Source organism: Propithecus coquereli, unplaced genomic scaffold (genome assembly GCF_000956105.1).
Source record: "Propithecus coquereli isolate 6110/MARCELLA unplaced genomic scaffold, Pcoq_1.0 Scaffold325, whole genome shotgun sequence".
NCBI classification, from domain to species: Eukaryota; Metazoa; Chordata; class Mammalia; order Primates; family Indriidae; genus Propithecus; species Propithecus coquereli.
The window spans coordinates 346,128-363,325 of NW_012148897.1; the positions used below are offsets into that span (position 1 = coordinate 346,128).

General features: G+C 34.0%; 2 protein-coding genes across 3 annotated transcripts in view; one reads left to right on the plus strand and one right to left on the minus strand.

Annotated features, from left to right (window-relative positions):
• SMC4 (structural maintenance of chromosomes 4) overlaps window positions 1-10,328 on the plus strand; it is a 31,959-nt gene extending 21,631 nt beyond the window's left edge. For both annotated transcript variants that reach the window (XM_012650433.1, XM_012650434.1), the window contains exons 14-24: window positions 32-257; window positions 338-417; window positions 1,225-1,377; window positions 2,295-2,421; window positions 6,331-6,520; window positions 7,546-7,690; window positions 7,976-8,149; window positions 8,514-8,696; window positions 8,851-9,083; window positions 9,594-9,777; window positions 9,966-10,328. In XM_012650433.1, coding sequence (XP_012505887.1) covers window positions 32-257; window positions 338-417; window positions 1,225-1,377; window positions 2,295-2,421; window positions 6,331-6,520; window positions 7,546-7,690; window positions 7,976-8,149; window positions 8,514-8,696; window positions 8,851-9,083; window positions 9,594-9,777; window positions 9,966-10,118 — 1,848 coding nt within the window. In that variant the 3' untranslated portion in view covers window positions 10,119-10,328. The remainder of the gene's footprint in view (window positions 1-31; window positions 258-337; window positions 418-1,224; window positions 1,378-2,294; window positions 2,422-6,330; window positions 6,521-7,545; window positions 7,691-7,975; window positions 8,150-8,513; window positions 8,697-8,850; window positions 9,084-9,593; window positions 9,778-9,965) is intronic.
• Window positions 10,329-13,395: 3,067 nt separating this feature from the next.
• The window catches only part of TRIM59 (tripartite motif containing 59), a 10,049-nt gene continuing 6,246 nt past the window's right edge, over window positions 13,396-17,198 (minus strand). Inside the window, exon 3 of the mRNA XM_012650435.1 lies at window positions 13,396-14,994. Within this exon, the coding sequence (XP_012505889.1) occupies window positions 13,780-14,991 (1,212 nt within the window). The 5' untranslated portion in view covers window positions 14,992-14,994 and the 3' untranslated portion in view covers window positions 13,396-13,779. The remainder of the gene's footprint in view (window positions 14,995-17,198) is intronic.

Genomic DNA, 17,198 nt, shown 5'->3' on the forward strand with positions numbered 1-17,198 from the left:
TGTTATTTATTATATATGTTTTTACTTTTAGATGGCTGTATGGGCAAAAAAAATGACCAAAATTCAAACTCCTGAAAATACTCCTCGGTTATTTGATTTAGTAAAAGTAAAAGATGAGGAAATTCGCCAAGCTTTTTACTTTGCTTTACGGGATACCTTAGTAGCTGACAACTTGGATCAAGCCACAAGAGTAGCATATCAAAAAGATAGAAGGTGGCGAGTGGTAACTTTACAGGGACAGATCATAGAACAGTCAGGTAATAGTTTTTTCTGACATTGAATTTATTTTATCTTGTTGGGGGAGACATCTAAGACTGACTTCTCTCCTGTTCTGCAGGTACAATGACTGGTGGTGGAAGCAGAGTAATGAAAGGAAGAATGGGTTCATCAGTTGTCGTTGAAATCTCTGAAGAGGAGGTCAGCATATCTAAAATTGTAGTCAGACTTTTTTTTTTATAAACAGCTTTATTGAGGTATAACATACATACTACAAAATTTGGCCATTTTAAGTATAATGTTCTCAGATTTTAAATTAATAGATTATATTTTTTAAAAGTGGCTGGGGGGCTTATATAAACACATTTAAAGTTCTAAAAATAAAACATTAACTGGAAAGTATATGTTCAACATTTTAAAAATTTATTACATTTGAATCGTAAGGATATTTCACAATTTACTTGGCCATTTTTAAAATAATTCTTTAAGGTGTAAGTGTAGCAAAGACTTCTGATGTGTATTTCCAAATATTTTATTTTTGTGCTTACTTTATATTTTCATAAGTAGTATATGAGAATGCCGAAATGTCCAGGAAAACCTGCTGTGTTCCATTATTGCCTTCAGAAAACTATGTACTTTTCTCTTACTTGACTAGAAAACATGTTCTTAGATGTCCTGGATATCTTACTTTCCAAGTGTTACGCCTTGATTTTTTTCCCCCCATATTTTCAAAATATAAGTTATATCCTTCCACTCAAGTGTATGAATGTTATACCTTTGTTGAAGTAAGAAGCGACTGTACAACACTTAAAGTTGTCTTTCCATCTGTTCAGGTGATACAGAAATTAGTTGAACATTCCTGAACTTTTAGGATTAGGGATTGGAATTGGACTCTTTATTTTTGTTCTAGTCTTTAAGATCAGAAGTTTGAGTTTTCTTCATAAATCGACTTTGCTGTCAATCTGAAATGACTCATGGGGAAAGCTTCACTGATACTTCTGTTTGTAGGTAAATAAAATGGAGTCACAGTTGCAAAAAGACTCTAAAAAATCATTGCAAATCCAAGAACAAAAAGTACAACTTGAAGAAGCAGTAGTGAAGTTACGGCATAGTGAACGAGAAATGAGGAATACACTAGAGAAGTTTACTGCAAGCATCCAGGTATTCCCTTTGTGCATGCATTTGTGTGTATATCGACGTTAACGGAAACTATTGGAATTCGACAGGAATTTAGCAGAACCACTTTGCTTTTTGCTTACAATTTTAAAATATAAGGGAGAAGGGAGGGTGGGTTTCAAAGCAGAAGGTCTAATTCTTGATTTTGTTTCCCTAGTACTATGGATGATGCCCTGTCACAGTGTTGTCCAGCCACAGCTATTCCTGTTTTCTATTTGTATTTCATAGAAACATGACTTATTTAGCAGCCACATGACCCTTTAATTTTCTTCTTTGCAAAATGAAATGTTTTCTTGTTTATGAAAAAGCAATGCATGTTTTCATAAAATATCCAAATGATCATCACCCTCAACTTTTTTAAATACCTACTTTGCATGTAATATATTTATATATGTGGTAATATGTGTATAAAGTGTGCATATGGCTTTTTGAATGTCATACTAACTTTTCTTCACTTAATAAATTATGTTTCTTTCTTGTAGGTATGCCTTTTTACACTCATCCCATTATTTCCTTAGAAAAGGTTTCTAAAATTACGTATATTACATAGTGTGCATACAATGTTTAAAGCATTTGTTGCATGATGCCAAATTGTTTTCAAAAATAAATTTTTAATGCAGTACTAGTAGCATATGTGAATATTTATTTTTCAAAGTCTTTGAACACCCGGGTAGTATTAAAAATGTGATATAGAAATGACTTTTTAACTTGTAATGAGCTTATACATCATTTCATGTTTGTTGGCCATTTTCGTTTTTTATATTCATGTTTTCTGCCCTTATTAGTGTTTATCTTTTTCTTAAAGATTTTACATGCCCTTTTTTAAAATTCAAAATATTTAAAGCAAATGTTATTGTTACTAAGTTAAAATATCGATCTTAAATGTTAAAATGTTTCTGTAGCGTTTAACAGAGCAAGAAGAATATTTGAACATCCAAGTTAAGGAACTTGAAGCTAATGTACTTGCTACAGCTCCTGACAAAAAAAAGCAGAAATTGCTAGAAGAAAATGTTAGTGCTTTCAAAACAGGTATGTTAAAAAATAGAAACATTTTTTCGAGATTGTCAAAGTTTGCAGTGTTTAAGATAGCAGTTTGTAGAGTAATAATAGCTAGATATATTAGGTATAAGTCATTGCACTATTTTATAATTTTTGTTATTTAATTCTCATGAGCCTACAAAATAATTACTGTTAATAGCCTCATTTGACAAACAAAGAAACTGAGGCACAGAGTGGTGTGTATATAATTTGCTTCAGGTCACACAGCAAGTGGTAGTATAGGAATAGGTGGTATAATCTTATTCCGGAGCTCATGCTCTCAATTTCATACTTCATATACTTTGGCCCTAATCCTTACAAAAACCCTCAAGATAGTAGTTACAGATGTAGAAAACTGAGGATCTGGAGAAACTAAATCACTCAAACAATAGACACAGAGAATAAATGGTATGCACATGAAAAAAACTGCTTATTTGAAAACTTAAATTTATCTTCCTTTCAGAACTTTTTGTTCTTGTGCACATATACACGTATAAGTGTTCTGCCAAAATCGTCTTTATTGAAGAAAGGGAATTCATATTGTAGGCTCATAGGTAGAGTTGGCATTATAGCCTTAACATGCATTTGAGCAACTCTGCAGCTTTTTCCATGTTGGCTTCAGTCAAACACAGGTGTGCATCTTACTGCAGGAGAGGGGAAAGGTGGGTTATACCACAAACCACTTCCTGGCTTATATCTTAGCTAGTGACCCCAGCAAACAACAGCAAACCTTCATTATATTCTAAGAAGGACCCCTGTTTTTACAGTTTGTGAGCAAAGGAAAATAAATACTGATTGTCCATTCAAAAGAACTAATAAGAGTGGAATTGGAGCAATTATCTGAATGCTTCAAAAATGGGAGAATTTTCTTTCAAAAGAAAGAGATAAAAAGATGTTGAGTAGACGAGTGACTACTATGCACATCATAAATGGATACCCATGTTAATTTTTGTGTGTATCCATATTTATCTGCACTTTTAACATTCAAGCATTCACTCAAATAGGCATCTGCTACTGGCCAGGCTTTGTTTTAGGTGCTATTGATAGAGGAATGAACAAAATAAAGTCTCTTTTCAAGGAGCACACATTTAATATGGTACAGAGATATTTGAGTAGAGACCCAAAGGAAATGTGAGTACTAATAACCATGTGGATATCTGGGAGAAAAGCATTCCAAGAAGAGTATAGAGGAATAAATGCAAAAGCTCTGAGCCAGGAGTATGCTAGGAGCAAAAGGAAACCACTATAGCTAGAATAAAGGATGGAGGAATCCAGATCCCCTGGGGCCTTCATCCATATTCCCCTTTCCCTATACATCAGTATTTTTTGTGACTGTTTTAATGGTATGTAAGGGTCAATTGAAAGGCAAAAAATGTGTATCTGTGTTCTTATTTGAAAAGGAATCCTTGACTTTATTAGGGACTCTATATATCTCCTCATAGAAATGCTAAATATTATCAGTAGACTGTTGAGGACCCACTTGTGCGAGCATATCTTTAAGATTAAATATTTCCTTTTACATTAACTTATGCTTGAAAAGTTCTCTCTCTGGCTAATGTGCAGACAGTAGAGTAAGGGGAGCAAGGTGGAAGCAGGGAAATTGGGGTGCTATTGCAGTAATTCAGGGAAAACATAATGACTTATGACTGTATAGTTTTGTACTCTTGAACATATTTGTATCTTTAAATAATGGCTATAGTAAATTCTATCTAAATCTATACAAACATTTTTAAGATAAATTGCTAAATATAGAATAGTGGCTTCAGAATTACAGACTATATATGTCACAGTTTTTCCTTCCTACTTCTAGTAGACACGCTACTATAGATATATGGTGGGTACTTAAAAACAATAAGGAAAATGCTCTAAAGAATCTCTTTGGGAAGAGATTCAGGATAGAAGCCTTCCCAGCTGCATACCTGACCTACTCTCTAATTATTCTAAGTGGTGGTGCTCTACCCCACAAGTGAGCCAAGCCCACAGACAGCTTAATGGAATTTCAACCTCAAAAAACATCACTGTGAGCAAGACAATTCCATCAACAAATGCAGTAAAGTAGACCTGAAAACAGCAATTACTAGTGTTAGCAATATATTAGGACTTGCATATATTTATTAATAATATCCTTAGGAAAACAAGGAATCTGTAAGCCAGCCAAAAAGGCAGAGTCTTTTGTTTGTTTTAAAGACCCAGATAGTGATCTCAGAAATTAAGTAGAGTGTTGGAATTAAACACAATAGATGGGCTGAAAAATCAGGCTAAAGAATTCTCTGATAATGTAGTGCAAAAAGATAAAGAAATCGGAAGTTAAGAGATTCGGGAGATCTTGAAATTCCAGTATCTGCCTAACCAGAGAGAAAAGACAGAAGAAACAGTAGTTTTATCTGTCCAATCCTTTTCTCAGCAAATCCTACTTCCCTCTTCCTGTGCCAAATACCCATATACCCTCAGGAACTTCGTGGGAATCCCTTTCCACCAGTTAGCTCACCATTTCTGATTGCCTTTCTAGATGTAGGTATTCTTGATAGCTTGAATTCCCCACCTTTTTGCCGTCTCTTCATCCTTCCTGCATTATGTAGTGATTAGGATTCAAGTATAGAGAACAGAATCCACTCAGGCTGGTATAACTAGGATTTGTGTGGTGTATGCGCACATGTGTGTCAACAGGGTATTAGATTGTTTTTTTTGTTTGTTTGTTTGTTTTTTTGAGGCAGAGTCTCACTCTACTGTCTTGGGTAGAGTGCCGTGGCGTCAGCCTAGCTCACAGCAACCTCATACTCCTGGGCTCAAGCGATCCTCCTGCCTCAGCCTCCTGAGTAGCTGGGACTACAGGCATGCGCCACCATGCCCGGCTAATTTTTTCTATATATTTTTAGTTGTCCATCTAATTTCTTTCTATTTTTAGTAGAGATGGGGTCTCGTTCTTGCTCAGGCTGGTGTCGAACTCCTGAGCTCAAACGATCCGCCTGCCTCGGCCTCCCAGAGTGCTAGGATTACAGGCGTGAGCCACTGTGCCCGGCCGGTATTAGATTGTTCACAGAATCATTGAGATAGCTAAAGAAAGTTTCTAGATTGAACATTCAAGAATAATTTCCAGAGCTGCTCTGCAGAACCATCAAAGGAGCTACTGCCTCCTCTCCAGATAGAATCCTCTCCAATTGGGAAGATGTCCACTACAACTACCACCAACAAAAGCACATTGTACCCACTATAATTCACATGATCAAAGTTGATGCCACTGCCTGCCAATACTCACAAAGCTATCGACCGGATGTCAGAACCTCTAACTCCATCACAGAAAATTCAGACTTTTGTGTGACTGTTTGCCAACAGAAACATCCAATTCATCACTTATGCCTTCCAAATTATTCAAGTACTTTTGATTGAATGGACCTAGATTGTCTAAACCCTAGCTGCATGGGAATCTGGGAGATGTTACCTTTGTCACAGGGAAGAGCACCAGTTCATCATATCTCCTCCATTTTGTTATGACGTGGTGGACTGCTAATTTAGGTTAGCAAAAGAAAATAACCATAATTTCTTCATGGGCAAATTAATATTGAGTCAGACACATAATTTATGGCTAAAAATCATTATGCAGACAATAGTCCAGGAAATACCCTAAGAGAAAGTTGAAAAGAACTTTGAAAAGAAGCTAAGAACATGAAGCCATTAAGAAATAAATCGGCATGTTAACAGCCAAGCCAGAGAATTTAACTTTGTGTGTTATTATAACACCATTGTTCTGACATAGGATATTCTGGTTTTTTAACGGTGCTTTTCCCCAAATTTTTAAAATGGTTTTTCATGCATCACGTGAAGTCATTGAAGAAATTTACATCTAACGTGATGCTCATTAGCATAGAAACACAAATTAAATTCTTTATTTTTTAATTTCAGAATATGATGGTGTGGCTGAGAAAGCTGGTAAAGTAGAAGCTGAAGTTAAACGCTTACATAATATCATCGTAGAAATTAATAACCATAAACTCAAGGCCCAACAAGACAAACTTGATAAAATAAACAAGCAATTAGATGAATGTGCTTCTGCTATTACTAAAGCTCAAGTAGCAATCAAGACTGCTGACAGGTAGAGTATGCGTACTACCCTAACCTGTCTTTCCCTCCCCTACCTCCATATGGGAAAAGGGTTAATGTTTAATGTTCCATTAATGTTCCTCTTACTATTACTTGTTAAACCTATCTCACACGTTATTACCTAATAGGACTTTATCATATGGCCAATTTTAAAAACTGGTCAACAGGTATCCCTTGGGAAAGTGCAATTATGCTGTATGACACCTCAGTTGTTATGAGGGCATAGAAATCAGAGTTTTGTTTCTCTAGTTTAGGGGAGTAGTTGGTGCTTAATTTAAATAGATGTAGGCCGTAAGGGAGTAAGTAAAAGAGTCAAGAATGGGGTCTCTTAGCAAAATTGTCTTGGTAACTTAAATTTTTAATTAGCTAGAAGATTTCATTGTCTCAACTAAAAAAATTTTATCCATTTGTCTTGTTTTAAAATTAATTTTTAGAGTGTTTATCAAAGTGTTTCCAAAATAAAGTTTGGTATGTATATAAAACATGGAAATTTAAACAGCTATTTCTTTTTTCTTAAAATTATAACAAATTGATTACCTGGTTAATTCAGTGCCTTTTGCTCAAAGATTAGGAACTAATAGATCATTTTTATTGGTTTTTAACAGAAGTATGCTTAAACATATTTGTCAAAGTAGAAATAACTTTATTAAGGGAAAAATAGGGCCCACCCTTTTGTGAAGTACTTGTTACCCTGTCTTGAACTGGGGGGTAATTATTTGAAGGTACACCCTCTTGGGTATAGAAATTTAAGAATAATCTTCTGGACAACATTGCATTAGAGTGGATGATATTAGAAGTTTGTATTATATAAGGAAGACTCATTCATTTATATTGAGTTTAATATATAACTCATCCCACAAGTGTTTATATAAACCTATAAAAACTTAAGGATGGTTAAGTAAATCATGAATTTAGAAATCTGTTAAAAAAAAAGGTCACATTAAATGTCATGAAAAATTCTGTGGGTTTTCACAAGCAGAATTAATACATTTTTAATGCATCATTTTGTTTCTTTAGAAACCTTAAAAAGGCACAAGACTCTGTCTCTCGCACAGAGAAAGAAATAAAAGATACTGAGAAAGAAGTAGATGACTTAACAGCAGAACTAAAAAGTATTGAAGACAGAGCAGCAGAAGTCGTAAAGAACACAAATGCTGCAAAGGTAAGACTTCTTTTGAGGGGATGATATTTGAAGAAATTAGTAAGTTGGATATGACATCAGTGCCTTGAATATAGTAAGCACTCAATAGGTTAAAAGTCGTCTAACTATAAACTTTTATTTGTACAATAAAGATGAGTATCATATTATAACTCTTTTGTCTACTAAAATGTTTTAATTAATTTAAAATGGAAGGCACATTGGGAGAGATTGCTAACTCCTTCTTTGAAATGTGAAAATACCTGTTCTATTGGGAAGATCATATTTGTAAAAGTTTTTGATCTTTAGGAATCCTTACCAGAGGTCCAGAAAGAACATCGTAATCTACTTCAAGAACTAAAAGTTATTCAAGAAAGTGAGCATGCTCTTCAAAAAGATGCGCTTAGTATTAAGTTGAAACTTGAACAAATAGATGGTCACATTGCTGAACATAATTCAAAAATAAAATATTGGCAAAAAGAGGTGAGATTGTTACCATTTAACTTTTTTTTTTTTTTTTTTTTTTTTTGAGACAGAGTCTCACTCTCTTGCCTGGGGCGAGTGCCGTGGCATCAGCCTAGCTCACAGCAACCTCAAACTCCTGGGCTCAAGCAATCCTACTGTCTCAGCCTCCCGAGTAGCTGGGACCACAGGCACGCACCACCATGCCTGGCTAACCATTTAACTTTGATTTTAACGTATTCTTTATGGAAAGGGGGGGTCTAAAAAATAGTTACAAATTAGTCACAACTGTTGTTTTTGTACCTATATAATTTGTCGTATTGGGTTTCTTTTAACAATTAATTGTAGTATTGTGCTTTCTCTCTCACCTAAATCAAACTTTTAGATTTCAAAAATATCATTGCATCCCATAGAAGATAATCCTGTTGAAGAGGTTTTAGTCCTAAACCCAGAGGATCTTGAAGCAATCAAGAATCCAGATTCTATAACAAATCAAATTGCACTTTTGGAAGCCCAGTGTCATGAAATGAAACCAAACCTTGGTGCCATTGCAGAGTATAAAAAGAAGGTATGAATGAACTGTTTATGTATACTAGTCAGAAATTCTTTATAGTCCTTAGCCTAAATTCTGACCTTTAGTTTTACATAATTAGCAATGCTGATTTTCATGTCAAATTTATATCCAAGTAGATTTTTTTCCTAACATAATATTCTTTTCATAGGAAGAATTATATTTGCAACGAGTAGCAGAATTGGACAAAATTACTTCTGAGAGAGATAATTTTAGACAGGCGTATGAAGATCTTCGGAAACAACGGCTTAATGAATTTATGGCAGGGTTTTACATAATAACAAATAAATTAAAGGAAAATTACCAAATGCTTACCTTGGGAGGGGATGCTGAACTAGAGCTTGTAGATAGCTTGGATCCTTTCTCTGAAGGAATCATGTTCAGGTTTGTAATTATACTGAGTTTTTAATCCTCCTCTTACCTATCTGTGTATATTCTCCAAACTCTTAGTATTTCTTGGCTGGTGGGATGTGAAGGCAAGATCTACAGCTTGTTTTATTCAATAATAAATACTATTTTGTTTACATGCTTTTTATGCTAGTAGTTTACAGGGGCAAACAGCAAATAACCTTTACAAAATATTTGTCTAGTTCATCTTTTTTTAATTTTCAAGCCATGTCAAGTTTAATATCAGGATTGAAAATTGCATTTGATAAGGGGAATAGCAAGAAGTACTTAGCTTGCTGTTTAAATCTTAAAATTTTGATACGTGGTAAAATGTGCTCATCCTCCAATGTTTTTATAAAATAACCAGAAAAAATAGTTCAAATTTGTGAAAAGCAAATTAGAGATTCCCAAGGAGGAAGGTGGTAGAAGTCAATTATGGAAAACAAATCATGAAGTCTTAACTTTAGCTTTACAAGTAATTTGACTAAGTTTTCTTAATTATTTCAGTGTCCGACCACCTAAGAAAAGTTGGAAGAAGATCTTTAACCTTTCAGGAGGAGAGAAAACACTTAGTTCATTGGCTTTAGTATTTGCTCTTCACCACTACAAACCTACTCCCCTTTACTTCATGGACGAGATTGATGCTGCCCTTGATTTTAAAAATGTGTCCATTGTTGCATTTTATATATATGTAAGTGATCATTTAGGAGTTTTTGTCCCAGAATTCTTTGACTTATTTCTTACTATTGAGCGTTTTCTCTACTCTTCTAACTGCATGTCTTCTGGTATCATTTATTGTCCAAGAAATATTTGAGGTTACATGTTTATTATGTGATTTTCCCATTATTAATCTTTTTAACTTTTTTTTTCTTTTTTTAGGAACAAACAAAAAATGCCCAGTTCATAATAATTTCTCTTCGAAATAATATGTTTGAGATTTCAGATAGACTTATTGGAATTTACAAGACATACAATATAACAAAAAGTGTTGCAGTAAACCCAAAAGAAATTGCATCTAAAGGACTTTGTTGAGCTTTTTTGTACTGAAGACTCTTCAAATTGAATTGGCATATATTCAGTGTATTGTGTTACTCATTTTTCTTTTTGTAAAGGATTATGACTTGTATTAAATACATATTCCTAAACTGGATCACAAAATGATTCTATTTTATATTAAGAGTCATTTTTATAAAGTCTAATAAAATATTCTCTATAATTCTGGGAGATTGTAAGAATCTGATAATTTTGTAAGTGGTAGGCTATGAGAAAAATAAGATACCTGGAGGGTCAGGTGACTTTGATTCTCACTTCCTGCCAACAAGGTTCAGCATACCTTCATGGACCTTTCACCTATACTAGAAAGCCTGCCAACTAATGTTGGATAAATTCTTAAAGGACTTTGCTTTATTTGCTAATATAGACAATCACTATATTTATTACCAAATAATGGGAACTTTTTTGTTAAACCAGTCATGCTGAGTTACAGGAATGTGAATTTAAATATCGTATGCTTTTCTAAAACTTGTGTTTGACTATTTGAAACTTATTTGCAATAGAGCCAGTAAACTAAAGCAATGTCTGAACATAACTAGTCTGTATCATAATTTGAAAAATACCCCACTATAGTTGCTTCTTAAGAATGAAGTAGACATTCTTAACTTAGTTTTATCTGGATGTTGCCCCATTATAAATCAAGCATATGTATATGGAGGTTAACTTCCTTCCTTCCTTAGGAAAGTAAGATGTTTTGAATGTTTGCCTATTGGATTGTTAGGATTTTTTACACTGTATTGGCTCAAAAATGTTATAATGCTACTGGTGGAAATAAGTTGGCACCACTTGGGTTCCATAGGAATTTTGGTAATTGAATCAAAATTCTTTGCCCATTTCTAGATACTTAACCCTAAAGAATTAAAGAGCTAATTATTTCATTATTTAGTGGACCATTGTTTAAGTATTAAAAATCCATCAGGGGTGGGCACAATGGGTCACGCCTGTGGTCCCAACGTTCTGAGAAGCCAAGACAGGAGGATCGCTTGAGACCCGGAGTTCAATGTAACAGTGAATTATCTATGATCATGTCACTGCACTCCAGCCTGGGCAACAAGAGTGATACCCTATCTTCCAAAAAAATAATCTACCACACAGTTTGTATCATAATACAGCCATAAAAATGTAAATATATTAGCATGGACTTAAATAAAGCAAGATCTGAAATTCAAGCATGGTCATTTGTTTTAAATCAAGAAAATAGTATTTTTTACTTTTCCCTTATCGTTTTCATTGGTGAGAGAAGTGAAAGGAATTTTTAATACTTTTATTAATAACAAATACAATAGCGTTCAGTACTGTTTTAAAGAGTTAAAACAGAAAATACCCAGAACCCATATGAAAATTCCAAAGGTACCACTCCTGAGTCTGAGTGTCTTAAGCCACTCAGTGCAAATAAAACATCAAAACGAGTTTATTAAAAAATATACTTTTTTACACATAAAACTTAGAAATATTTCAAGATTATATGCTTTATACAATCTTATCCTTTGGCAAAAATACAAAAGAACAGCATGTGTAAGAATCAGTTACTTGTATACTTTATTAATGCATACTTCATAAAATTCATCAAAAAAATAAAAGTTTTGTTTACTAAAAACTGGCAAGTTACAAAATATTAATGTCAAGCCTAAAATGGTGTTAATAGGCATATGCTTGATTCTTAACACAGATTATAAACCTTAATTTATTGACATTAATCTTGGCCTACTTGGATCCTTTAAAGGCAGTGTGACAGCATGAACTCTGAAAAGAAACTAGTAATATTCTTCAGGGATTAGAGGGTTGGGGGGGTAAACTCACAACTAATGGAGGAGGTGAGCATTGTAGAGGGGAAGGGCGTGCCTCTAATCCTTGCTTGGGTGAAGCAAAGACATAAAATGTTTGTACCCTCAATATCCTGAAATAAAAAAAACTGGCATACTTATTATTACACAGTAAATGCTCTATTCAAATGTGAAAAACATTGCCCATGTATTCAAAAAGTTATACTGATAATCATCCCCCTTGTAAGTGGTACAAGGTGAAGTAAACTGCCTTTTACCTCGGGGCGGGGGGGGGGGAACAGAAAATGCATGGGCTCTCCCACATGCTAGTGTATGGCCTTTGGCAAATTACTTTTTTGTTTGTTTCCCCATCTACAAAAAGTAGAGGTTAAAAATAGAACAGATATGTGAGATTAAGTGCTTGACACATAATGGCTAACATACATTCCAGGGCTTACTAATATTTATATTTATTCAAAAGTACAGGGCACTTTCCTGGTGTGACTAATATTTTAAGTAAATCAAATCACTAACTTCACCCAAAAGTTAATTTTATTTCTATTTTAATAGCTGAATATATCTCTCTTCACCGCCTGTACACCCTATTGTTCTTTGCCCATACAATAGTTAATTGTGCTAGGTAGTCTGATTCTAATCATAAATTGACAATTAAGACTTTCAGCAGATATGTAGGACAGTTTTAGAACTAGCTCCCTAAATACAACTATATTTATTCATGATAGTTTACTTACATGTAATCTGTAGGCCCAGGAGCATTCCCTAATCTGACCTGGAAAATCTTTTTGAACTAGGTAAGGCTCCTAGAGATGGTGATCCAAGAGCAGCCCATTCGATATTTCTGGAAAGCAAGTCAGTTTATACTCGGGGTTGCACGGACAATGGGCCAAAAGCCCTACCTACCACAAGTGTTAGAACTCCAATCCCTGTTAAGGGAGCTAAAGAGTTTTGACATAAATTCTTAAATTCAAGAAATGTAAGATTAAATTGCTGGTACTTCCACAATAGCATTAGAGGGAATTTGGCAGATAATTCAGAACAGTTTTTAAGATGACTAAAGTTCACATAATGCCATCAAAACCTGTCAGGGTGGAATATGTCACCAATATGACTCTGTTCTAGTATGTTTGGGTTTTTTCCCAAAAACTGATGTGACAATACAAAAGTCAAATATAATCTTAAAATCAATTTACACAAATCATAGAATATGTGACAAGTATTAGAAAATGCCACTGTTCCCTAACTTACATAATCCAAAAGCAATAACTTTATTTGGAATCAATGTTGATAAACAAACATTTTAGGGCTCTTTAAATCTATCTAAAACATATTAGCTCTATGGCCCAGATACATTTGATCAAAAGATCTTTAAATAAATAATGCCTTATCACGTTTAGGCTCTGCTGCTTGATTTTAAAACCTCTTTTACTAACCTTTTTGAGCATGTTGCCATCTTTTAACCTAAAAGCTACATAAAGAACTACAAAGCCAACTTACTGCAGTATATAATAATAGTAACATATTAGTGCAAGAATGTTTAAATGTCACAGCAACATTAAGTCAACCTCCACGAAGCCAATAAAAATGGGATAATATATTAATATTCAAATCAAGTAATTAGCAGACTTTACTTTCTAATAATGATTTGAATATTTCAGATGCTGCCTCCTTTCTAATTTTGACATATCATTTCTAACCTACAGAAGCATAAAAGGTATAACATTTCTATATATTTGTTGCCACTCTAATGAAGCTTAGTATGCTACTTATTTGTCCATGCTACCCCTATTTGTCCATTTAGCAATGGTTAGTCTCTGCTATACAGAGTAAGACCATTTAAATAATTCAGATGTAAGTTCTCAATGAGAAACTATTTTCCACATAAATTCCTTCAACAAATATAAAGTGTGACATAGTATACTCTTTAAATCATGCACATTGTTAGATAAACTTTGGTAAACAGATAGAGAGACTTCAGAAAAACATATTGAAGTGATTTCATTTAAAAAGGTTATTATGTGTTGGTTGAAAAAGAGTATTAACATCAGTATCACTGAAATCAGTGTAACTATAACAATGTTTAAAATTTTAAAAAATTCAACTTCTTTTTCATCCTTGTCAGGCCAGGAACATGGTATCCTTTTTGAAGAAATTTTCATTTCAGGAATGAGCACTTTCTTAATTTGTCCAATTTCTGTTCTGTTCCATTCTTCTTTTAATACTTTGCTTACTCGAGGATAAATTTCAACAGGTTGGACCTCAGGAAGTGGTCTTTGTTTTAAGATCTGCACACGTTGGCGGACATCATCGACTTTTTCAAGAAATTTAAGTGGAGACTCTTCTTGTAAAGATGTTGTCAGTGTCATTAGTTCAAGCTGCTGCTCTCTCATTTCTTTCATTCTTTCAATTTGCGGAGTATATTCTTGATTAATCAGATTGCCAACATCACAGAGAGCCGTTAGGAAAAATTTTTTTTTCTGTTCCAATGTATCACTAAGCTCCTTAAAATACTGGAGAACAACTTCCTTCTCACCTTGGACCATTTTCTCAGAAAGAGATTTTTGTTCTTCCAGCTTTTCAGTAAGACGAGTAAGATCTGTCCAATGTGTGTCAGTTAACTGTTCAAGCAGTTTTTGTGGAGTGTCCTTTTCTTTCAGATAGGCACTTTGAAGGTCATCTATAGGATGACCATGGTGTTGACCTATGGTAAGGCAATGACCACAAACTAATTTTTTATCTAGTAGGCAATAAACATTTAATGGTTGCCTGTAATGTTCAGGGCAGGTGACAATATCTGGATGGTCTTCTTGCTGGTACTTCTCAATAATAGCCCTTAATGCAAAATTAACAGGTAAAGATTCAATACCAGTTGGAGCAATTTCAATAATACTTCTGCAGTTAGGGCACTTGAGTGGAATTCGTAAAGGTCTCCATATATAAAAGTTACCAGATGCCTGAAGAACGTTTTCCAAACAATTTCTACAAAATGTATGAGAGCATGGTAGTACACGAGGATCTTCAAAAATACTGTAACAAATGGGACATGTTAACTCATCCTCAAAATTGTGCATTTCCTGTCAAGAGAAAAAAGTATTTTAAGTACATATATATAATAAAGACATCTGTACATATTTTGTAAAGTTTTAGTTGTTAACCTCCAAATTGTTAATATACCATGCTTGTCATTTAAAAGGACAACTAAGGTTATTTACTAAGATTTTTAAAATGAAGCTTCCTTAGTAATTCAATTCCTAATATATATAATATTGAATAATTGATAATCTTTAAGAGTTTATTCCTTTAGGACAAAAGTCATCCCAAACAACAGTTTCAATTAATTTCTAATAAAATGCTTCAAATTTATTTAAATTTATTTCCATATAATGAAGACTAGGTAAAATTCAAAGTGGTCTGTTGTTAAAATTTTCTTAATGATTACAACCAGTCTGTTCAACTTTTTAACATTCTAAGGTGCCAAAATCAAAACTATGCACATACAATGGATAGGCAAAACTAAATATCTCTATTACATAACATCACAACTTAGGCTTAACAAAATTATATTCTCTAACTCAAAAGAAGGAAACATGCTATGCTCCAGTTAGCTCAATCATAGTTTCTAAAGCAAGTTACTATAAATTTCTTAGCTTCTTGAATTAGAATACAAGTATGCTTAAAGCCCAGGATCAGCATAACATAGTTTTCCAAAGCAATTTTAACTTGAAGATTTAGAAGGGGAAAAAATGTAGATTAGTCCTTACAACAAAAATCAAATGAAAGATGAAGAGTTTGACTGTGGTAACTTTGAATACTGACTTAATTTTTAAGTGAAAAACTTGAGCACTAATGTAAAGAACATAAAGGACCCCATTAGTCACCTTTCCTTCATGAAAAAGTCTCTTGAGTTATTTCCCTGAGACAGAAAAAGAAACCCAGCAATAGTTCCCATACCACTCAGACACCAGTAACCTGGCAAGCTATTATTGTATTTCCGACAGAAGGCTGATAGTTTTTTTCACCCTACCACCTCTTACAGTCTTCCTTCATACCTATCCTCAATGCATGCCACAATCCTAAGGACTGACTTATCCCTTGATAGAGAAAAATCAAGTTACACCACTGTTTAAAGAACCTAAAACAAAACAAAAAAACCCAAGTGCCATTCAAGTAAAATATAAAAGTTACCAAGTCACCCTCTATAAAACTAACTTGTAAAATTAAAAGTTTGTGAAAACAGCATCTAAAAAAAACTAATTGCACTTTTAAGAAACATAAAACCCCTGTAGACTTTTTAGCTCTTGGCTCCTCATTTTAACCATCTGCCAAACTCTTACTTACCCTTCAAGTCTCAATTTGAGCCTGCCTCTTCCCCAAATTCCACTGTTAGTCTCCTTTAGCACTGCACTTTTACTTCATACCAGTTAAAGGTATTTTATTTAAAAGAATTTTGTATACATTAGAATGTAAGCCACCTATAAGGGCAGGCATAGTGTCTGAACTGTGGTTATATTCCTATAACCTAAACACAGAACTCAAGTAGTCATTTAACTCACTATTGGTTCAAGGAACAACTGTCTTTCAAGAGACCAGTGTTAACACAGATCTTAGTTTTTTGTTGTTTTTGTTGTTTTTTTAATAGCAAAATCTCTACTCTGCTTAGGAAAAGCTGTAATGGTAAAGTCCATCAGAAAATACTCATTCAGACTGACAATATTCAGATCCCTAATGAGCCAAAATGTGTCACAGAGACTAAGCTTGAACTATGAAGCATTCCAGGAAACCAAGCAATTGAGCAACAGTGCAGAAGATAACACTCACTGTAGATAAATTCAAGTGATTGCACACTGGGAAGACTTTACAGTTTTGCCCTACACCTACAGAGAGCTCTGAAGTCATTACAAAAACCAGCCAAGAAAAACAAATGCGATTCTCAAGAGTATTTCAGTGGTGTCCGAATTCACAATTAAGGAATAAACAAAATAGCACTTTGCAAGGAATAAAGTTTGAACAGTGGACATTGAATTATAGCATTCGATCTAGAATTAATGCTACAATTAGATCTATTTAATGTTTAAGTAGCAAAACTAGCCCTAAAACAGAATCTAACTTTTCTCTCCAGAGCCCTATTCATTCTTTCTTTTCTTTCCTTTTCTTCTTTCTCTTTCTTTTCTTTCTCTCTCTTTTTTTTTGAGACAGAGTCTCACTCTTTTGCCCTGGCTAGAGTGAGTGCCCTGGCATCAGCCTAGCTCACAGCAACCTCAAACTCCTGGGCTTAAAC